The sequence below is a fragment of the Oncorhynchus kisutch genome, linkage group LG24 (genome assembly GCF_002021735.2).
Source record: "Oncorhynchus kisutch isolate 150728-3 linkage group LG24, Okis_V2, whole genome shotgun sequence".
In the NCBI taxonomy this organism is placed as follows: Eukaryota; Metazoa; Chordata; class Actinopteri; order Salmoniformes; family Salmonidae; genus Oncorhynchus; species Oncorhynchus kisutch.
Genome location: NC_034197.2, coordinates 16,338,849 through 16,362,049, shown reverse-complemented (window position 1 = coordinate 16,362,049; position 23,201 = coordinate 16,338,849). Strand labels below are relative to the sequence as shown.

Below are 23,201 nucleotides of genomic sequence, written 5' to 3'. Positions count from 1 at the left end.
ATTGACTTTGTACTGCTGGAGTTTGAGGGGTTAATGGCAGCCTGCCTGCGTCTAGAGGCTGTACCCACCCTGGTCAGTCACTATAAATGACACACTTTGTTTGGGACAGAAATGCTTTGTTAAGAGAGAGAATGAGTGTGCATGTGCCAGCCAGAGAGAAGACACAAGTTCAGTAACCCCCAGCCTTTCACTCAACAAAAGCACAGATAACAAAATTAAATTACTTTAGACATCAAATCATCTTCGATCTATGCCATATGATAGTCCTCTTCCCCATTTTGACTGATTGTTGTATGAAGAAATAACATGTTATGAAGACATTTTGCCTCTTTTTCAGCTGATGGTGACAGCTGATCTGTCACAATGGATGGAGATGACGTTATGTTTGTTGTATCCACATTACACAAAGTACATCAGATGGTGCCCATTTGACAAGTCGTGGGACCAGAACAGAGTTTGACCTGATTTTAACCTCTGAAGTCCTCATGAAATATTGACACGTGTCCTGCATGTGGTTGGAAAGAATGACCGTTTTTCCTGATAACACACATTAGACCATAGAAGATCAGAGTCCACTGAGAAACCGATGGAGGAAAAGGGCTGTTCAATGTAAGAACTAAATCTGTCAAAAAGGAAAGAGAGATGACAGGAAATACCGCAGGTAACTTTGTTTTATTTCCTTGAATTTCATCTGATTCTTTTGAATGCAGAGAAATTTTGATGAAACCTGTCAAATGTTCTGCTGCTCACTAACTAATGTAATATCCCATTTTGAAGAATGTGGACCATGCCTTAACGAGCTCAGTACAACACTATTGTTTAGGTTTCTGTTCTTTGTAAAGAAACAATTTATAGCTTGAAGAAAAAGTCATGTTTGTCTCGTGGAATGTCTTTACTTGACCAGTAGATACATGAAAGGCTATTGACATGTGCACATAAATCCTACATGGACATTATGTAAAGATCTTATTCTCTGATGAACACACCATGACAACTGTTTGTATCTGACTGAGACCTCTTATAGTCATAGGCAGGGTCAAGCTTTAAATGAAACCTTGGAGAAGAGGGTGGGTCCATCTTCCACTGAATCAGCACGTTTGTATCAGACAAACGGAGTGAATATTTAGCATAGTTCCCACGATTCTCCGTGTAGGTCTAAGCTGTTGGCGTGCTGTCAGAATGTTGCCAATCGTCTTTTTCTCAAGGGAGCTGTACTCCTCATTTGCAGAGATATTTTCTTTTGATTTGAAGATTTGTACTTTGTACTCTTTATAATTTATACTTAAACCGATTTGCATGGCACATGGAATGGTCCAATACTCGGCAGATCTAAACCTCCAGTTATGTAAATGTGCAGTGCTGAGAGTCATTGATACTGGCAGTTAAAAGCAGTAATTGATTATGTATTTAATATGGCAATGAAGAGATACAGTAATTTGTAATATAACATAAGTTCTTGATTTCTACGCACTGTTACAGAGTCCAAATTAGTGATGATGAATGATGAGAAGAATAGAGCGGCCCCTCTTAAGTGGAATTTCTCTCCTCCCAACCCCTACTTCCTGCTGATGACGCTGTGTATTGAGTGATGGGTTGCCTCTGTCTCCATTCCTGAACAGGCAGTTTGTGTAGAGATGGAGAAATCCTCCCACATGCCATCTGCTCCTAGCCAAGTCCTGGCCACACATGCCAAAGGGGACCCACGGGACATAGAGACCTTGTTGTCCTCACGGAGCTGTGTGTCTCTCGAGCCCTTCACACCGTGCAGTCTGTTGCATGGCACTGGTCAGACTGAAACCCTGCTCAGGTCAAATACATGGGAAGAAGAAATCCAAGTAGCTGAACATTTTTCGCTTTTCTTTCCTTTTTGAGGGGCCTCAACTTCTGTTCAATCACAATGATGTGGTGGGAAAGACGAGGCTGAGCCATACTCAAGTTCTGTTCTCATCCCTGTGACATTGTTATATCTCTGTCACTGCGAAAACCTCAATGGTTTATGTCAAGGTCATCGTCAGAGCTGATTGCCACCTTAGCGAAAGATAATTTAAAACCCTTTAGCGTCTTTTGCACAAACCTGCAGATATAATTTATTGGTTTTCATGTCACCCTTGCCATTTGCCATGGTCCATTCTAGCATAGAGTGCAGTATGCTGTATATTCATGCTTTAGTGCTGTGTCTGGATTCCTTGGCACCTACACAGATCAGGCTTGAGATGGCTTTTGTTTCCCACAAAGACAGAGGCCTCTTCAAGGGTCCTGTGCTGTTTCTAGAAAAGAAAGTGTTTAGTTTGCCAGAAGGGTCCTCGGCTGAATGGCTTTGACCTTTCCCCTTTTTGAAGATGTCAGTCTGAATTTTTTATCTTGCTTGGGTGTACTGTATCAGAGTGGTCCAGAATGGGAATAGAAAATGCTGATTAGCTACATATTGGAAGGAGAAAATAGTGGGAAGATGGCCGTAGTGCAAACAAGTGTTTATCGCACAAAAGGAAGTTTGTTTGTCTGCATGTTTAGATACCATAAAATCACATTCAACACAGTTCCAAATCAGACAAAACAGACACTGCTTGTTACAAATACGCCTCTGATTTGGCTGTAAATCAATATTGTTCATCCCCTGTAACAGCCTTTGTGATAAGGTCATATGCTAGAGTTTTTTCTTCCATGTAAAATAGTTTTAAGCAGCCAACAGTAAGGCCCACATCACTGACGTCATGCAAACTATGTGCATACTATGGGCTGGCTGGTAAGTTACAGAGTATTTTGGTGTAAATACTAATAAGCCCATAAGAAGCGTGAGGAACTGCAATGGAGATAAAGCATTGTTGTTTACACAGCTTTGAGTTGAATACAAAATATGATGTCTGGCTTCCCTCATAATTTCCTCCACATAGGCATCATCATATTGAGTCAGTATACATGGTTGTGACCACAGACCATAGACGGGTTAGCTGGCAACGTCACGAAAACTATGCACGATGGCCAGATAGCAGGCAACAATGACAAGAAGTAAGTGACTCGTTTCAGCTAGTTTTATTTTTGTTCTTGATACCATGCCATGTTTTGACTGATGTCATGTCTATGCTAATACATGAGAGAGAGCGAGAGGCAGAGAGAGAGAAGCAGAGAGAGAGCGAGAAGCAGAGAGAGAGAGAAGCAGAGAGAGAGAGAAGCAGAGAGAGAGAGAGGCAGAGAGAGAGAGAGGGGCAGGGACAGAGATGTGGTTGGTGAGGGAGGTGTAGGGAGCTCATTCATGAGATGGGTGGGCAGAATGGCCATGGCACAGACAGAAGTCTGTCCACTATGCTCTGTCTCTCCAGAATCCTGCTGTTCGATTGACCAAGAAAATAGAATTGACTGATTGTGCGCCAAGGATTTTATCCGTTTACTGCACTAACTGGACACTGGAATTGTGGAGAAACTCAATGCATTGGAAAGTCTTGTAGACGATGGGGAAGAGGGAACCCTGATACGATTTCACTTGAAGGATTGTACTTATGAAAGGTAACACAGATGTAATGAGCTAACGAGAGGAGGAAAAGTTTTGATAAGGGTTGTTGATGAGTTGATCAATGATCTGTTTTGCTGTGCTTTATGTTGTGTATATTTAGAAATGAACAGTAAAATAGTAGTGACATTACATGATAACAACGTGTGTATTTCTTTGGGATTCAAATAAATCTATACAGCAACTAACAAGAGCTTTATAATGTAGTCCTGTGGAGGCTGGTTTTTCAGAATGGCTTGAGACTGGAGTTGAGTCCTGGCCATGTGTTAGTAGGTGGATCTATTGTGCGACAAAGAGACTCTGTCAGAGAATGTGCCAGTGCTGACTGTTGAGTCGGACAGAAATGAAATATTGCTGTTTGGAAACAAAATATTATTTCATTTTATTTGGTTGTTTTGTGCTGGAAAATATTGTCTTAGAAAACAATTGGTCCTATAAATGTCACAATATTTAATTTAATTTGAATTCAATAAATTGCTTAATCGGTCACTTATAAAACAGTTTATAGATAAGGGCATCTAGCAGTTCAACAGGATCTCTGGAGGCCATTCACTGTAGAGATGAGGGCGCTGGTCAGATCAACTCTATTACTGCTGTTATGGCAACGGCTGACTGCCATCGATGTCCCACTGGAAAGTAAGTCAACACAACCTATTGTGGCCCTGCTAGATGGTGATATACTGTAACAGTGTACAGTGCTGTATATTTAAGCAATAAGGCACGAGGGGGTGTGGTATATGGCTAATGTCAATTAGAAACTTGGTGATTTGAGCCCGAATGCTGATTGGCTGAAAGCCGTGGTACTGTATATCAGACCGTATACCACGGGTATGACAAAAACATATATTTTTACTGTTTTAATTATGTTGGTATCTAGTTTATAATAGTAATAAGGCACCTCTGGGGTTTGTGGTATGTGGCCAAAATACCACAGCTAAGGGCTGTGTCCAGCCACAGCCCTTAGAAGTTGTTTGTTGTCCATATACAATGCATTCGGAAAGTCTTCAGACCCCTTGAGTTTTTCCACATTTTATTACGTTACAGCCTTATTCTAAAATGTATTACATAAAACAAATTCCTCATCAATCTACACACAATACCAAAATGACAAAGTGAAAATAGGTTTTTTGATTTTTTTTTTGCAAATGTATAAACAATTTAAAAAAAACAGAAACACCTTATTTGCATAAATATTCAGACTTGAAATTGAGCTCAGATGCATCCTGTTTCCATTGACCATCGTTGAGATTGTCGTGGAAATTCTACACAGGGACACTCAAAGTCAATCTTAAATGAATAATTGTTTATTAACAGCATGCTGGAGAGGTCAGAGTCAAACTTAGATGCATTAAGTACCGGTCTGAAGTGAGCTCCACCGGGGTAGTCCCGTTAGTTCTCTTATACTGTATACTGTTTACACAGACAAGTTATATTTGCATGATTTAGCTTATTCATCATTCATAAATAATTAATCATTAAAATGTGGTTCATGCATGTGACAGACCTCATGAGGCTTCTTCTCTCCAAGCTGAGACCTTGAAATTGAGAGATCCTTTTCGTTCTCAAAACAAGGTTCTATGCATTCTGCCAAATTGCCCACTGATAGTGAGGATTCCTCCCAGGTACGCTCAATCAGTCACTTGCATGAACACAGAAATTGGTTATTAGAAAAGCACAAACAGAATGTTCCTACAACTTGATTGGAGTCCACCTGTGGTAAATTCAATTGATTGGACATGATTTGGAAAGGCACATACCTGTCTATATAAGGTCCCATAGTTGACAGTGCATGTCAGAGCAAAAACAAAGCCACGAGGTCGAAGGAATTGTCCTTAGAGCTCGAAGACAGGATTGTGTCAAGGCACAGATCTGTGGAAGGGTACCAAACATTTATGCAGCATTGGAGGTCCCCAAGAAAACAGTGGCCTCCATCATTCTTAAATTAAAGAAATTTGGAACCACCAAGACCCTTCTTAGAGGTGGCCGCCTGGCCAAACTGAGCAAACGGGAAAGAAGGGCCTTGGTCAGGGAGGTGACCAAGAACCCGATGGTCACTCTGACAGAATTCCAGAGTTCCTTTATGGAGATGGGAGTACCTTCCAGATGGGCAACCATCTCTGCAGCACTCCACCAATCAGGCCTTTATGATAGAGTGGACAGACAGAAGCCACTCCTCAGTAAAATGCACATGACAGCCCGCTTGGAATTTGCCAAAGGCACCTAAAGGACTCTCAGACCATGAGAAACAATATTCTCTGGTCGGATAAAACCAAGATTGAACTCTTTGGCCTGTTTGCCAAGGGTTGTGTCTGGAGGAAACCTGGCGCCATCCCTACGGTGAAGCATGGTGGTGGCAACATCATGCCGAGGGAATGTTGTTCAGCAGCAGGGACAGGGAGAATAGTCAGGATCGAGGGAAAGATGAACAGAGCAAAGTACAGAGAGATTCTTGATGAAAATCTGCTCCAGAGCGCTCAGGAACTCCGACTGGTGCGAAGGTTCACCTTCTAACAGGACAACGACTTTAAGCAGACAGCCAAGACAACGCATGAATGGCTTCGGGACAAGTCTCTGAATGTCCCCACATCTCTGGAGAGACCTGAAAATAGCTGTGCAGCGACACTCCCCATCCAACCTGACAGAGTTTGATAAGATCTGCAGAGAATAATGGGAGAAACAAAAACAGGTGTGCCACGCTTGTAGCATCATACCCAAGAAGACTCAAGGCTGTAATCATTGCCAAAGGTGCTTCAACAAAGTACTGAGTAAAGGGTCTGAATACTATTGTAAATGTGAAATTTCCACTTTTTTTTATGAATTTGCTAATATTTCTAAAAATCTGTTTTTGCTTTGTCATTATTGGGTATTGTGTGTAGATTGATAAGGAAAAATTGAATTGAATCCATTTTAAAATAAGGCTGTAACGTAACAAAATCAAAAAAGTCAAGGGGGTCTGAATACTTTCCGATTGCACTGTACCAAACCCCCTCATGCCTTATTGCTTAAATACAGTATCTCAATTAAGGTACGATCCTAATCAAGTCTTTAATTTTGACCTACAGTCAGACAGCCCCCCACCATTATAAAACAGTCGCTGAAGGAACATGTCGTGGATCCTAGAAACAACATGGTGGTGGAGTGTGAAGCCAAAGGCACCCCCCACCCAATGTAAGAACTGACACATCCAAAACACTTTCTTTATAGGTCAAAACCATGTACAATTTGTGAGCATCTGTAGTAGAACACTTGTATTTACCTGATCCAAAAGACTTGGCCTTTATCCCTAAGTTTCTCATGGATGCGTAATGGGAAGTACTTCAACGTGGCAAAGGACCCTCAGGCCTCAATGAGGAGACGTTCGGGGACGCTGGACATCTATGCCTGGACTGACCCAGGGGCCTATGAGGGGGAGTACCAGTGTGTTGCCACCAACGAGTATGGCACTGCATACTCAAACAAGATCAACCTACACATCTCTAGTAAGCTGCCCTCCATTCAGGCTTTTGAATCCATTGTCACAGAGTACATTAGAAAAGCCAGTGCCTCAAACCGTGATAATGCTTAAACGTTCATGGTAGAAACAAGCAAAGCCTAAAGGGACAAATCACTCAAGTCCAATTCTGTCAGCCGTTTTCAGACCTCAAAAATAGTTCTAACATTAAGATAAGTCCATGTCCCAGCAAGATTCTGCTCCCTGTGTTAAATGTATGTTACATCATCCTCTTAACCCAATATAAAAACAATGACCCCTATGTGTCCATGTCAGAGGCCACTCTGTGGCCCAGAGAGGTGTTGGAGCCTGTAACAGTAAGTGTTGGTCTCCCTCTGGTCCTGGACTGCAGCCCTCCTCCAGGTCCTCCCAAACCTGAGATCTACTGGATGAGCAAGTGTGAGTAGGCCTACCTCCTTTTCTCAAATCAGTAGTACATTGTGTCTAGGATTTTTGTTTGTTTAACAAGTCAGTTAATAACACATTCTTATTTACAATGACAGCCTAGGAACAGTGGGTTAACTGCCTTTTTCAGAGGCAGAACAACACATTTTTACCATGTCAGCTCAGGGATTCAATCTTGCAACCTTTCAGTTACTGGCCCAACACTCTAACCACTAGGCTACCTACCACCCCAGGAATGAAATGTTGTATTTTATAACTAATGACAACCACCTGTCTCTCTTTCTGAACTGATGAGCTTCTTTCTTTAAACTTATTTTTGCATTCTGATACTTATCCCAAACATATTGACTCAAGATGACCTTACCAGGAAATGCATACATAACTTAATATTAAATTTCAGGTTCCTCTGGTAGACCTTTCAACTGGCCTCACCAGCCCCACCCCCCAGTCATGCTGCCTATCAAACAGGACCGTAGAGTGTCTATGGGGGTGAATGGAGATCTCTACTTCTCTCATGTCTATGTCAATGACTCTGCCACCGACTACTGCTGCAATGCACGCTTCCCCTACAAAAACATTATCCAGCAGAAGATGCCTATTACCGTCAGAGTCCTTACAAGTTAGTATTGGTTATTGCATAACGTGCATCAACAGTATGTGACACAAGGGTCCCAGCATTTTATTTACTACCATGTACTAACTTACCTACCTCATTAAACAGTCCCCCCCCCCTTGGCTCACTGCTGTACGATTTAAGTTGTATTGTGCCACATACTTACAGATTCCACATTGTTTATTTCAGACTATCACCTAAAATGATTTACAGTTCTCCTCTGATCTAACTGCTCTGCTTTTTGTTGTTAATTAAATTATTTATTTATATATATACAATCAGAAATGAACAATCTCCTCATCTTACCACGATATAACATTCTAGAGCATTCTTCTTTAACATTGACATGTCTTGAAATAGAGATCAGACAGTGTTGTTGTGGAGTGAAAATATCAAAAACATTGCATTTGCTCCCAGTGCGGTCCCAATAGTCAATCCACAGCCGTAGTCCCTGCTGTCATGATGTTTGACAGTGGGCAAAGTCTTCAGTCCTGGATAATTAAATCATGTGTTCCCCCCTCAGTGCGCATGGTGTCTGAGGCCGCCCCCACCTTCTTGTCTCCAGCCGGAAGGTCCAGCTCCCAAACTGTCCTGCAGGGGGAGGAGCTGCTCCTCGAGTGCATCGCTGCTGGAGTGTGAGTGATCCTCTCAATCACAAACATGAGTGTTCATCGAGTGTTTATCAAATGTTACCATTGGGGTTAGTCATTGTATTACTATTAATTACCCCGTGTACTGTATGTGAATGTAGTGTCAGGTTTCAAATGAAACTAGATGGTCATTTTACATGAAGTAAAATTGTGTTTCTTGGTTTGGCTCTTTAAAAGTATTTTTGTGGTAGTGGAAAAAGTGTTCTGATTTCAGATTTAAATAGCAGAGAAGTAGACAAAGATTTCCTACTCTCTAGCTTTTTGACTAAACGGTTTGGAAAGTGATCAAAGTAGCTGATTTTGTGTCAGAAAGTTACCTTGTTTACAGTGAATAGAATAGAATGTTGGAAGTCATGATCACAATGAATGTTGAGGAAATCCCATGAAAGTGTATGGAGGACAAAAAAATACAAGTTTTATAGTTTAAAAATTATAAAAGATATCAAAAAGTTGTATGGAAGCAGACTATTCCAGACCTGTCTACACGTTTTAAAGTGAATGGTGTTTTTAAATGGTTTAAGAGGAGTAGCATTCCAAAGAATAATAATAAAAAGTCTGAAATCATTTGGACAATATTTAGTGTCTGCTTTCACAAGCCACAGTAATAAATCGTTTCATGAAATTTGTAACTTCGCCACCATGTATGTTTTTTTGCTCAGGCTGTTAACTTTTATAAGAACCCTCAAAAATCACCCTGAATTGACCTATTTCTTTTTACCATATTTGACCATAGTCCAACCCCTGTCATCACATGGACCAAAGATGGAGATGAACTGGACACAACCAACATTAAGGTGAAGAACTACAACAAGTTGTTGCAGATCCCCAAGGCCTCGTTTGAGGACGCTGGTGAATACACCTGCACAGCTACTAACACAATTGGATACCTGGAACACACCATCGCTGTCCAGATCAAAGGTCAGACAACATCTTCATACCTACAGTGCCCTCCACTATTGGCACTCTTGGTATGAGCAAAATGGGCTGTGAAAAAAATGTCTTTGTTGTTTATCCTCTTGGATAATGTTCACAAAAATCAAAATTTTAATTGAAGTACAATGATTTTAAAAAATAAATATGAAATAAATATTTTTCTCAGAATCATGTGTGCCAGAATTATTGGCACCCCTAGAAATTCTTATGAGTAAAATTGGACAAAAGTATCTTCCCATTCATATGTATGTTTTTATGTTCACCTGAGTGATTAGGAATACTTAAGTCGTAAGCCATGACTTCCTGTTTCACTGGGGTATAAATATGTGGTGACCAGTGGTAATTTTAGCATGTAAATCTTGGTGGGGCAAAATGAATAATAAAGTAGGATGTACGCCAGCAAAGCCACAACACTAAACAATACATTAATAGCACTATAATGGTGACAAACAGTGCCCACAAACTGTTAGGGCCTACATAAAGCTGCCCCAACATCTTACCACTTCTACACCTGGCTATCAGCAGAGCCTTGTCTGGCAGCGAAACAGTTCATTCAGCTTCATTTATTGCCTTTAAAAAAAACATAGCTGATATGGCTGACTTGTTTAAACAAATGTGGTTTCTAATGACCATTGAGATTTACAAACTATGGCATAAGAGGACGACAAACGGATAAGAGGCAATCCGTAATTTCGATTAAGACATTAATGAACGAGCTAGGACAGACGTAGTCAATATAACTATTTGTTTAGCACAGTATTCTCCCTGTTCACCAAGTCAGAACTGTAGGATAAATTAAGGGGACATATAAGTAGATAATGAAAGCTCTTACAAAATGTAATTATTACATTACCAGCTGTCAGAGCAGCTCACAGATCACTGCACCTGTACATAGCTCATCTGTAAATAGCCCATCCAATCTACCTCATCCCCATACTGTATTTATTTATTTATCTTGCTCCTTTGCACCCCAGTATCTCTACTTGCACATTCATCTTCTGCACATTCTACCATTCCAGTGTTTAATTGCTATATTGTAATTACTTTGCCACCACGGCCTGTTTATTGCCTTACCTCTCTTATCCTACCTCATTTGCACATGCTGTATATATATATTTTTTTACTGTATTATTGATTGTATGTTTGTATATTCCATGTGTAACTATGTGTTGTTGTATGTGTTGAACTGCTTTGCTTTATCTTGGCCAGGTCACAGTTGCAAATGAGAACTTGTCCTCAGCTAGCCTACCTGGTTAAATAAAGGTGAAATAAAAAATAAAAAACATTTCTCTAAAACAGGTTATAGGCTACATGTGCACCACCAAGTCAGAACAGTAGGCAAAATTAAGAGGGGTAAATAGACCAAATTATTAGGGTGAGGCACATTGGCTACTAACAGCTTACTACATAACATACAATTAGTATTATTTTCTTAGCTACAGTATACATATCTCCCTGGCATATTACATAATTTATGCAGCAGCATAGAATACATTTTTGAACTTGTTGTGCTGTGCTCACTTGACCAGGAAGGGGCACGGCGGTCCTTCGTGGGCAAATTTAGTCATCAAAGTCTGGCATCCTCTGGATTTTATGGTGCTTTCAAGACAACTGGGAACTCGGAAAAAAACAAGGTTGAATCATGATGACGTCATTGATCTTCAGATCGTAGCTCTAGAAAGAGGCCCGAGTTTCCGATTTACAATTCCTAGTTGGATGACCGTTCAAAATGTATTTCGCAGTCGGAGCTCGTTTTTTGTCTTGAACTCACTGAAGTCAAGTTTTTGCAGTTCAGAGTTAACAGTTGTTTTGAGTGTGGCACAAATCATGCTTCATTGACACCATGGCCAATGTTGAATGTTTATAATTTTAAACTTGGAAAAGAGACACTTAATTCCAGATTTGGGACCACACAACCACTCCACTGAATAGCAGGCTAGTGATTGCTTTGCAATGCTTGCAGTTAGCCACTGTCACTGATTCCTTCCAAACCACTCATTGTTGAATTTGCGATTTCCAACTTGTTGTGTAATGTTTATGTCCAATGGCCGATGAGCACCGATACCTTTTATCTATAATTTCTCTTCATTATTTATCTTCATATGACAAGGATTAAAAAGGATTTGCCAGTAGATTGTCAACTTGATTCATGATGATGACTGCTAGCCAAAATTTTGAAGGTATGATGTTGACATGATCAGTCCAATCAAAGCTACTGTAGATATAACATGATTTGATGTAATTTTATCTGTGGCCAATGACCTTGAGCCTTGTTGGATGGTCACTTCTAATGTAACTCTATGGCAGCACCAAAGGGGCTTGAATTTTCGAGGTCTACCCTAAGACTTGGCGGTGACTTACTGTCCCCACGAGTGATAGAACACTGAGCTATACTGCATCTTATACCATCTATTGCATCTTGCTTATGACGCTCGGCCATCACTCATCCATAACCAGTATATGTACATATTCTTATTCCATCCCTTTAGATTTTTGTGTATTACAGTGCCTTGCGAAAGTATTCGGCCCCCTTGAACTTTGCGACCTTTTGCCACATTTCAGGCTTCAAACATAAAGATATAAAACTGTATTTTTTTGTGAAGAATCAACAACAAGTGGGACACAATCATGAAGTGGAACGACATTTATTGGATATTTCAAACTTTTTTAACATTTCAAAAACTGAAAAATTGGGCGTGCAAAATTATTCAGCCCCCTTAAGTTAATACTTTGTAGCGCCACCTTTTGCTGCGATTACAGCTGTAAGTCGCTTGGGGTATGCCAATATCAGTTTTGCACATTGAGACACTGACATTTTTTCCCATTCCTCCTTGCAAAACAGCTCGAGCTCAGTGAGGTTGGATGGAGAGCATTTGTGAACAGCAGTTTTCAGTTCTTTCCATAGATTCTCGATTGGATTCAGGTCTGGACTTTGACTTGGCCATTCTAACACCTGGATATGTTTATTTTTGAACAATTCCATTATAGATTTTGCTTTATGTTTTGGATCATTGTCTTGTTGGAAGACAAATCTTCGTCCCAGTCTCAGGTCTTTTGCAGACTTCATCAGACTCCATTCTTCCAGAATGGTCCTGTATTTGGCTCCATCCATCTTCCCATCAATTTTAACCATCTTCCCTGTCCCTGCTGAAGAAAAGCAGGCCCAAACCATGATGCTGCCACCACCATGTTTGACAGTGGGGATGGTGTGTTCAGGGTGATGGGCTGTGTTGCTTTTACGCCAAACATAACGTTTTGCATTGTTGCCAAAAAGTTCAATTTTGGTTTCATCTGACCTGAGCACCTTCTTCCACATGTTTGGTGTGTCTCCCAGGTGGCTTGTGGCAAACTTTAAACAACACTTTTTATGGATATCTTTAAGAAATGGCTTTCTTCTTGCCACTCTTCCATAAAGGCCAGATTTGTGCAATATACGACTGATTGTTGTCCTATGGACAGAGTCTCCCACCTCAGCTGTAGATCTCTGCAGTTCATCCAGAGTGATCATGGGCCTCTTGGCTGCATCTCTGATCAGTCTTCTCCTTGTATGAGCTGTAAGTTTAGAGGGACGGACAGGTCTTGGTAGATTTGCAGTGGTCTGATACTCCTTCCATTTCAATATTATCGCTTGCACAGTGCTCCTTGGGATGTTTAAAGCTTGGGAAATCTTTTTGTATCCAAATCCGGCTTTAAACTTCTTCACAACAGTATCTCGGACCTGCCTGGTGTGTTCCTTGTTCTTCATGATGCTCTCTGCGCTTTTAACGGACCTCTGAGACTATCACAGTGCAGGTGCATTTATACGGAGACTTGATTACACACAGGTGGATTGTATTTATCATCATTAGTCATTTAGGTCAACATTGGATCATTCAGAGATCCTCTGGACTTCTGGAGAGAGTTTGCTGCACTGAAAGTAAAGGGGCTGAATAATTTTGCACGCCCAATTTTTCAGTTTTTGATTTGTTAAAAAAGTTTGAAATATCCATTAAATGTCGTTCCACTTCATGATTGTGTCCCACTTGTTGTTGATTCTTCACAAAAAAAATGCAGTTTTATATATTTATGTTTGAAGCCTGAAATGTGGCAAACGGTCGCAAAGTTCAAGGGGGCCGAATACTTTCGCAAGGCACTGTAGGTATTTGTTAGGGAATTGTTAGATTACCTGTTAGATATTACTGCACTGTCGGAACTAGAAGCACAAGCATTTCGCTATACTCATATTAACATCTGATAACCATGTGTATGTGACCAATAAAATTGGATTTGATATTGATGATGTAATTTATTGCTAAAATTGTGGGGCTCTGCCCCACCTGCCCTGAATGACGAGTCGCCACTGGAGGTGACACACAGGCCAAGTTCCCATAGTCATCCATCACTATGGGAAAGACCCGAAAATACATGAATGATGTGCGACAAAAGGTTGTTGACCTGCACAAATCAGAAAATTGCTATAAGAAAATAGCTCAACGGTTAAAAATGCCCATTTCTACTATTAGGGCAATAATTAAGAAGTTTAAAGCAACTGGAGATGTTAAAAATCGGCCTGGGAGAGGATGTGTGCCTATATTAACCCCACGCACAGTGAGGAGGATGGTTTGAGTGGCCAAAAAATCTCCAAGCACCACAGCTGGAGAATTGGAGAAGTTAGTTTGGTCTTGGTCAGAAAGTCTCCAACGATCAGACACCACCTACATAACCGCAAGTTGTTCGGGAGGGTTGCCATAAAAAAAGCCTTTGCTGTCGTCAAACAACAAACTCAAGAGCCTACAGTTTGCCAAACGTTAGTGGAACTTTGAATGGGGCCGGGTTCTATGGTCAGATTTGACCAAAATATAGCTTTTGGAAACAAACACCAGAGGTGGGTTTGGCGTAGACAGAAAGATAGCAATGCAGAAAGGTACCTCATCACCACTGTGATCTTTGATGTTGTGGGGCTGTTTTTCTTCTAAAGGCCCTGGGCAACTTGTTAGGATACATTGTATCATGGACTCCATCAAGTACCAGCAGATATTAAATCAAAACCTGACTGTCTCTGCTAGGAAGCTGAAACTGGGCTGTGGTTGGATCTTCCAGCAGGACAAAGCACACCTCAAAATCAACACAAAAAGTGGTTCACTGACCACAGAATCAAGGTTTTGCCATGGCCATCCCAGTCCCCTGACCTAAACCCCATAGAAAACCTGTGGGTTGAGCTGAAGAGGAGAGTCCACAAGCGTGGACCTTGGAATCTGAAGGATCTGGAGAGATTCTGTATGGAGGAATGGTCTCAGATCCCTTGCCATGTGTTCTCTAACCTCAATACGCATTATAGGGGAAGACTCAGAGCTGTTATCTTGGCAAAGGGAGGTTGCACAAAGTATTGAATGAAGGGGTGACAATAATTATGGGACACTTATATTTGAGAAAAATATTTGTTTGATGATAAGAATTCATTTTTTCATTAATTCATTTTTACTTCAATTAAAGGTTTGATTTTTGTGAAAATTTTGAATGAAAGACCAAGAGCATGAACAATGAAGAAAACAAATTCACAGCCAGTTTTACTCATATAGCAAGGGTACCAATATTTTTTAATATATTTTAAATTTATTTTACCTTTATTTTACTAGGCAAGTCAGTTAAGAACAAATTCTTATTTTCAATGACGGCCTAGGAACAGTGGGTTAACTGCCTGTTCAGGGGCAGAACGACAGATTTGTACCTTGTCAGCTCGGGGATTTGAACTTGCAACCTTCCGGTTACTAGTCCAACGCTCTAATACAGTGCCCTCCACCATTTGCAGGGCCCTCCACCATTTGCAGGGCACTGTATTCTCCATCACACCAACACACAGATACAGGGATATTTTTACGATATTAACTCTCCCATTGATCTTTCACATAATCTTTACATTTCACTAGACAGGTTTCCATTGGCCCAGTTTTATTCAGCCAAAGCAATGTAGCAAAACAAATATTTGCAACGTGTTATGGAAATGGCAGATATAGGAGACAATTTATAAAGATCTATATGTCACGTCCTGACCTAAGTTCCTTTTTATGTCTCTATTTTGTTTGGTCAGGGCGTGAGTTGGGGTGGGCATTCTATGTTTTGTTCCAGGTTTTGTACTTCTATGTGTTTAGCCTGGTATGGTTCCCAATCAGAGGCAGCTGTCAATCGTTGTCTCTGATTGAGAACCATACTTAGGTAGCCTGTTCTCACCTGTGTTTATGGGTAGTTGTTTTCTGTTTTGTGTTGTTTCACCTAACAGGACTGTTTCGTTTCTTACATTCTCGTTGTTAGTTTTGTTTTGTGTTCTGTTATATAAAAAATATTAACATGGACACTTACCACGCTGCGTGTTGGTCCGATCTTGACTACCCTTCCTGAGACGAAGAGGAGATTCGTTACACTATAACAGTTCAGTTCAATAGGGATGGATTTTTCTTTTGTCAAACTGATGATGGAAACTGTGTTTTTCGAAAGAAGAATGGTTGCCGAATCATTTTGAAGATACGCACGTGATGTCTCTGCCGAGTCCCCAACAACCGGATGTTCCGATTTTCAGGGGAAAGGGAAGGAGTTCATGTGACACGACTTCCTCTTTTGGACGTTAACATGGCGACACTCCATCTTAACTCCTCCTCCACTTTTACTGGATTGGATGAATAGTGCAGAGGAGAACCTCTGCCGACAGTTATTTATTCTTCTTGTCAAGACCAGTATGTAAGGGATGTAGTTTCAGGCATTTCTTGTGTGCCTGCTACGTTAGGTTAGTTAAATGGAAACGCACCCAAGCAGGCAATTGACACATCTATGTTCTATGCAAACTTCCTAAATATTGACAAAAAATCACTGGACAAGTTAATGGAAACATAGCTACTGTTTGATTTACAATGGGAGGAAATAGCTCATTTGGTAACACTTTCTATGAACCACTCATATAGCAAATATTCACTGATGTAGCTTAGATATTTATTTTTTCAAAAATGCTGACCTGAGCCGTGTATTTAACAGCGGCTCCATTCTGGTTGGAGAAACCCGGTAACCTGGTTCTGGCCCCAGAGGAGAATGCACGTTTAGTGTGCCGCTCTGACGGCATCCCTCGGCCCAGTATCCGCTGGTTTATCAACGGAGATTCAATCGAAGGTAAGCACAGCCACCTAACCTAAGAATCCAAGTGTACTTTTGCAAATGACTGCAGGAGATGACACACAAATTGCTCAATTACCTGTTTTATGTATAAAATCCACTGTTTTTGTCACTTAACTGAAAATACTTTATAGTAAAGTAACAAACTGTTCCATAACTGCAAGGACACAGTATTTAACTTACTTACTGTACTATATGCTTTTTCCAGATGCCACTCTGGTTCCAAACAGGCAGGTGTCAGGTGATACAATTACCTTCCAGTCAGTCACTGTAGCGAACACGGGTGTTTACCAATGCAATGCTTCCAACCAGTATGGTTACCTGTTTGCCAATGCCTACATCAGTGTACTGAGTAAGTTACCATATTCATTTGCAGAAAATAACCATAATCCTCTCTGTTTATTGAAATACATGTAAACGTTAACAAAAATTACAGTAGATCATCATGGAAGCATTGGTACAGTCATATGTTCTGTTTCTGTAGATGCAATACCACGTATCCTCAGGCCCAAGACTGCCCTGGTGAAGGTCATTGAGGGCAGCTGCGCCTGGCTAGACTGCCTCTATTTTGGCTCGCCCGTGCCCGATCTGCGCTGGTGAGAACATGTTTATGATGCTCTTCTCTCAGGTGTGTGTGTGTGTGTGTGCATGTGTCTAACTGCCTACCTCTTTTTGCACAGGTCTAAGTATGGACTTGGAAATCTAGAGGGAAATCGCTTTAAAGTACACAGCAACGGGACCCTGCAGATCAGAGGCACCTGTATGGACGACCAGGGGACATACCTGTGTATTGTCAGCAACGCCGCCGGACAAGACGAAAACCGGGTCAAATTAGAGGTCAAAGGTGAATACCCAATCATAGCTTAACTGTAACGCTTCTTCATGTGGTTCAATATACACTGTACATTGTAGGTGTTCTCATGATCCCTATCTGTTTCTCCAGAGTCCACCAAAATCCTCAAATGGCCAGACAATATGAGAGTCCTCCGAGGGACTGATGTCCGGTTGGAGTGTAAGGCCGAACATGACCCCACAGTCACCGTCACCACAACCTGGATGAAGAACAAACAGTTCCTCATCATAGGCTGGAGGTGGGCCTGACTATGACTACTCGTCCTTGTAACCATTGAAACCATAGGGTTTCTGTTGCCACCCTAACGTCCTAGTTATGGTTATAGCTAACTTCAAACTAACAGAGTTATAGTCTATATATGAGTATAACTAAAAGCTAAATGGCGAATTGTTCAACTGAATTTGTCAAGATGACTTCCTAATGTCATCAGCATGTCCTGTTAATTATCTACAGGCTGTCACTGGATGATTCAACGCTGGTCATTACAAACGTCAACAGACGAGACGAAGGCAACTACACCTGCATCATCAAGACTGAGATAGACAAGACCTCTATCTCCGCCCGCCTGGTGGTGATGGGTAGGACTCTAACGTGACGCTTAGTAAACATACACACAGTGCTTTCAGAAAGTATTCACATCCCTTGATTTTGTTTTACAGCCTGATTTCAAAATATATTAAATTAAATAAAAATCTCACCCATATACACACAATGCCCCATAATGGCAAAGTGAAAACATGTTTTTAGGAATGTCTGCAAATGTATTGAAAATTTAAATGGAGAAATATGTCATTTACATACTGTAAGTATTCACACCTCTGAGTTTGTTAGAATCACCATTGGCAGCGATTAAAGCTGTGAGTCTGTCTGGGTAAGTCTCTAAGAGCTTTGCACACCTGGGATGGAGCAAAATTCTTCAAGCTCTGTCAAGTTGTTTGTTGATCATTGCAAGACCGCAATCTTGCCATAGATTTTCAAGACGAACTAAGTCAAAACTGTAACTGTCACTCAGGAACATTCAATGTCATCTTGGTAAGCAACTCCAGTGTAGATTTGGCCTTGTGTTTTAGGTTATTGTCCTGCTGAAAGGTGAATTAATCTCCCAGTGTCTGGTGGAAAGCAGGCTGAACTAGGTTTGCCTCTAGGATTTTGACTATGCCTAGCTCCATTCTGTAAAAGTTTTTTATCCTGAAACTCCCCAGTCTTTATTGATTAAAAGCATTCCAATAACCTGATGCAGCTGCCATTATGCTCGAAAATATGGAAAGTGATACTCAGTCATTTGTTGTATTGGATTTGACTCAAACCTTACACTTTGCGATATTCATTTGTGACTTTCTGCAAACAGGATGCATGTTTTGGAACATTTTTATTCTGTAAAGGCTTCCTCCTTTTCACTCTGTCAATTAGGTTAGTATTGTGGAGTAACTACAATGTTGTTGAACCATCCTCAGTTTCCTCCTATCACAGCCATTAAACTCTGCAACTGTTTTAAAGTCACCGTTCGCCTGAGAGGTTTCCTTCCCCTCAAAATCAAATCAAATCCAATTTTATTGGTCACATACACGTGTTTAGCAGATGTTATTGTGGGTGTAGCGAATTGCTTGTGCTTCTAGTTCCGACAGTGCAGCAATATCTAACTAGTAATATCTAACAATTTCACAACATCTACACACAAATCTAAGTAAAGGACTGGAATTAAGAATATATCAATATTATGGATATTACATGTTATGGAATGTTAATTACTGTTAATTACATTGTATTGTGTGATAGGAATAGATAGACAGCATGTGGATGCTGTATATATTTGGAATTTGCCACACCAGTTTCCTTCCCTTCCTCCCAGATCGTCCAGACCCTCCTACAAACTTGAAGTTGTCTCACTCCTTTGAGCGCAGTGTCAGGCTTTCCTGGACCCCTGGAGATAGCAATCACAGCCCTATCAAAGGTAACAACTCTGCCTTACACTCTCCACCTCAGGAGCAGAACACCCAGAGTAAACATTGTCCTGATGGCATGCCACATGTGCACCAGACTTTCTTTGAAATGGTCAGTGTTAACCAAAATCAACTGAAGTAATCAGTGTTTTTTCCTCTGGGCTTTACCTCCAGAATACCTTGTGCAGTATGATGATGACGACTGGTTACCTTACAACTGGAGAAACCTTTCCACATACCCTGGAAACCTCAACTCTGTCATTCTGCAACTGTCACCATTCATTATCTATGAGTTTAGGGTCATTGCTATCAATGATATTGGAATGAGTAAACCCAGTCGCTCGTCCGCCAACTTCCAGACTGGTGGAGCGCGTGAGTATTTCATGCTTGATGCGTGTGATGTGTTATAAATAAGGGATATCTATTGTCTTCATTAATTGTATTGAACAGGAATACAGCTGACAACAATAATCGTTCATATTCAAACCATTGGACAAAGAGCTTTCAAAATCATTTGTATACTTGCTATGATTCTCAGCCCCAGACACTATCCCTAAAAATATCAAAGGAGTGAGCACATGGAGAAACAACATGGAGATCAGCTGGGAGGTGATACGTTCAAACACACACTACCGTGCAAAAGTTTGAGGTCACTTAGAAATGTCCTTGTTTTTGAAAGAAAAGCAAAAAAAATTGTCCATTAAAATAACATCAAATTGATCAGAAATACAGTATGGACATTGTTAATGTTGTTAATTACTATTGTAGCTGGAAACGGCAGATTTTTAATTGAATATCTACATAGGCGTACAGAGGCCCAATATTAGCAGCCGTCACTCCAGTGTTCCAATGGCATTTCTCGCATGGAATAGCCTTCATTTCTCAGAACAAGAATAGACTGACAAGTTTCAGAAGAAAGTCCTTTGTTTCTGGCCATTTTGAGCCCGTAATCGAACCCACATATGCTGATGCTCCAGAGACTAAACTAGTCTAAAGGCCAGTTTAATTGCTTCTTTAATCAGCACAACAGTTTTCAGCTGTGCTAACATAATTGCAAAAGGGTTTTCTCATTTTTATTAAATTTTAATGAGAAAAAATTCTTTATTTAACCAGGTAGGCAAGTTGAGAACAAGTTCTCATTTACAATTAATCAATCAATTAGCCTTTTAAAATGATAAACTTGGATTAGCTAATACAATGTGCCATTGGAACACAGGAGTGATGGGAGCTGATAATGGGTCTCTGTACGTCTATGTAGATATTCCATTAAAAATCTGCCGTTTCCAGCTACAATAGTCATTTACAACATTAGCAATGTCTACACTGTATTTATGATACATTTTATGCTATTTTAATGGACAAAAAATGTGCTTTTCATTCAAAAACAAGGACATTTCTAAGTGACCCCAAACTTTTGAACGGTAGTGTGTGTTTGTGTGTGTGTATATAATTAAAAAAATTGAAGTCAACTTTTATTCGATGAAGAATGTCAACTTTTATTCGATGAAGAATAACAACTTTTATTCTGTACAATTAAACTTCCTTGTCTGGTATGGGTAAAAGGCACTGAACAACAGAGATTGGAATGGGCCCCACCTAAAGTACTTGGTGTGGTGGAAACGGAGGGATTCCAGGGAGGAGTGGAAGAACGCTACCACTTGGTGGTGTAAATACTACATTTACGACGCAGACACCTTCACACCATACGAGATAAAGGTCCAAGCTGTCAATGACTTTGGGCTGGGCCCAGAGTCCCGAGTCATCATAGGCTACTCTGGAGAAGACCGTGAGTATTACCACACAATCCCTTCCTGCAGATACACAGAGACCCCTTTACGGGTAAATATAGACCATCCCTACTTGACACCTGGCAGTCAGCCACACCATAATGAATTGCAACTTCCTCTTGGTGTCTCCCAGGTCCCACTGCTGCCCCTGTCAAACTGCGTGTGTCCAGGATAGAGGCCACCAAGGTCACCGTTCACTGGGACCCTGTGGCTCGCAGCAGCATCATGGGTGAACTGAAGGAGTACAAGGTCAGACTACCGGGAATAAGTGACTTGTTTAGTTTCTGGTTTTCAATTCCAAGTGTAACAAACTGTTATGAGATCCAGGCTACATTTAGTATGCATTAGGAAAGCAGTGGATGGAAACACATCGGCTGAATGAATGAACAAATGAAGGACTGAGGAACTGAACGAGGGAACAAACATACAAATGAACGCATGTGCTGTGTCCCCCTATCCCAGGTGTACTTCTGGCGAGACAGTAGCCAGCTGAGGTGGCTGAGTGTGAGCAGGGCCATGAAGTCTAAAGCCTTTCCAGCCAGCGGGCCGCGTCTCTCTGGTGTCCTGCCGGGACTCATCCCTTACAGCAACTACAAAATGTACATAGTGGTGGCCAACAACCGATACGAGGGACACTCCAGTAACACCATAGAGTTCTCCACTCCAGAGGGAAGTAAGGAAAAACATTGTGATGCTGTATTAGATGTGCCAGTTTTTCTGTCAGCTCTTTTCCTAATCATGTATTTTCCTTTGTTTATTCTCAGACTTGACCTTTGATCTATGTCACTCGCCTGTTCCCTTCCATACTACAGTGATAGAATGGCGCCAGAGGAAATAGTGGTTGTTTTACAGGCTCCTGACCAATTGTGTTATTTTGAGTATCATTTTGACTGAAACTTACAGCTATCACTAACCTTAATTTGGACTTCAATGAGTCGGAGGCCAAATACATATTGATTATCTCGGACCAAGCCCAAAACCCGGACAATCGAAGGACGCTTATAAGAAATCCTACTATGCCCTCCGACAAACTATCAAACAGGCAAACCATCTATACAGGACCAAGATTGAAACCTACAACACCGTCTCTGATGCTCGTCGGATATGGCAAGGCTTGCAAACTATCGTGGATTACAAAGGGAAACACAGTCATGAGCTGTCCAGTGACACAAGCCTACCAGATGGGCTAAATACCTTCTATGCTCGCTTTGAGACTAGCAACACTGAACCATGCATGAGAGCACCAGCTGTTCCGGACGACTGTGTGATCATGCTCTCAGTAGCCGATGTGAGGGTCATTTAAACAGGTTAACATTCACAAGGCTGCAGGGCCAGATGGATTGCCAGGACAGGTACTCTGAGCATGGGCTGGCAAGTGTCTTCACTGAAATGTTCGACCTCTTCCTGACCCAGTCTGTAATACCTACATGTTTCAAGCAGACCACCATAGTCTCTGTGCCCAAGAACACCAAGGTAACCTGTAGCCATGGAATGCTTTGAAAGGCTGGTCATGGCTTACATCAACACCGTCATCCCAGACACTCTGGATCTACTCCAATTCACATACCGCCCCAACAGATCCACAGATGACACAATCTCTTTTGCACTCCACACTGCCCTTTCCCACATGGAAAAAAGGAACACATTTGTGAGAATGCTGTTCATTGACTACAGCTCAACGTCCAACACAATTGTGCCCTCCAAGCTCATCACTAAGCTAAGGACCCTGCAATTAAACACCTCCCTCTGCAACTGGATCCTAGACTTCCTGACGGGCCACCCCTAGGTGGCGAGGGTAGGCAACAACACATTCACCACACTGACCCTCAATAAGAGGGCCCTTAATGGGTGAGTGCTTAGTCCCCTCCTGTACTCCCTGTTCACCCAT

At 41.2% G+C, this 23,201-nt stretch overlaps 1 protein-coding gene across 3 annotated transcripts in view; it reads left to right on the top strand.

Annotated features, from left to right (window-relative positions):
* Window positions 1–668: 668 nt before the first annotated feature.
* LOC109869304 (neurofascin) overlaps window positions 669–23,201 on the top strand; it is a 32,291-nt gene continuing 9,758 nt past the window's right edge. For 2 of the 3 annotated variants that reach the window (XM_031804281.1, XM_031804280.1), the window contains exons 1-20: window positions 669–3,501; window positions 4,007–4,141; window positions 6,568–6,673; window positions 6,794–6,984; window positions 7,272–7,394; window positions 7,801–8,019; window positions 8,537–8,648; window positions 9,397–9,581; window positions 16,599–16,730; window positions 16,942–17,085; window positions 17,218–17,329; window positions 17,414–17,577; window positions 17,677–17,824; window positions 18,040–18,164; window positions 19,436–19,537; window positions 19,701–19,898; window positions 20,065–20,135; window positions 21,090–21,312; window positions 21,447–21,562; window positions 21,776–21,986. In XM_031804281.1, the coding sequence (XP_031660141.1) occupies window positions 4,066–4,141; window positions 6,568–6,673; window positions 6,794–6,984; window positions 7,272–7,394; window positions 7,801–8,019; window positions 8,537–8,648; window positions 9,397–9,581; window positions 16,599–16,730; window positions 16,942–17,085; window positions 17,218–17,329; window positions 17,414–17,577; window positions 17,677–17,824; window positions 18,040–18,164; window positions 19,436–19,537; window positions 19,701–19,898; window positions 20,065–20,135; window positions 21,090–21,312; window positions 21,447–21,562; window positions 21,776–21,986 (2,758 nt within the window). In that variant the 5' untranslated portion in view covers window positions 669–3,501; window positions 4,007–4,065. Of the gene's footprint in view, window positions 3,502–4,006; window positions 4,142–6,567; window positions 6,674–6,793; window positions 6,985–7,271; window positions 7,395–7,800; window positions 8,020–8,536; window positions 8,649–9,396; window positions 9,582–16,598; window positions 16,731–16,941; window positions 17,086–17,217; window positions 17,330–17,413; window positions 17,578–17,676; window positions 17,825–18,039; window positions 18,165–19,435; window positions 19,538–19,700; window positions 19,899–20,064; window positions 20,136–21,089; window positions 21,313–21,446; window positions 21,563–21,775; window positions 21,987–22,077; window positions 22,496–23,201 lie in introns of those variants that run through there. The other variant, XM_031804282.1, reaches the window with a different exon arrangement.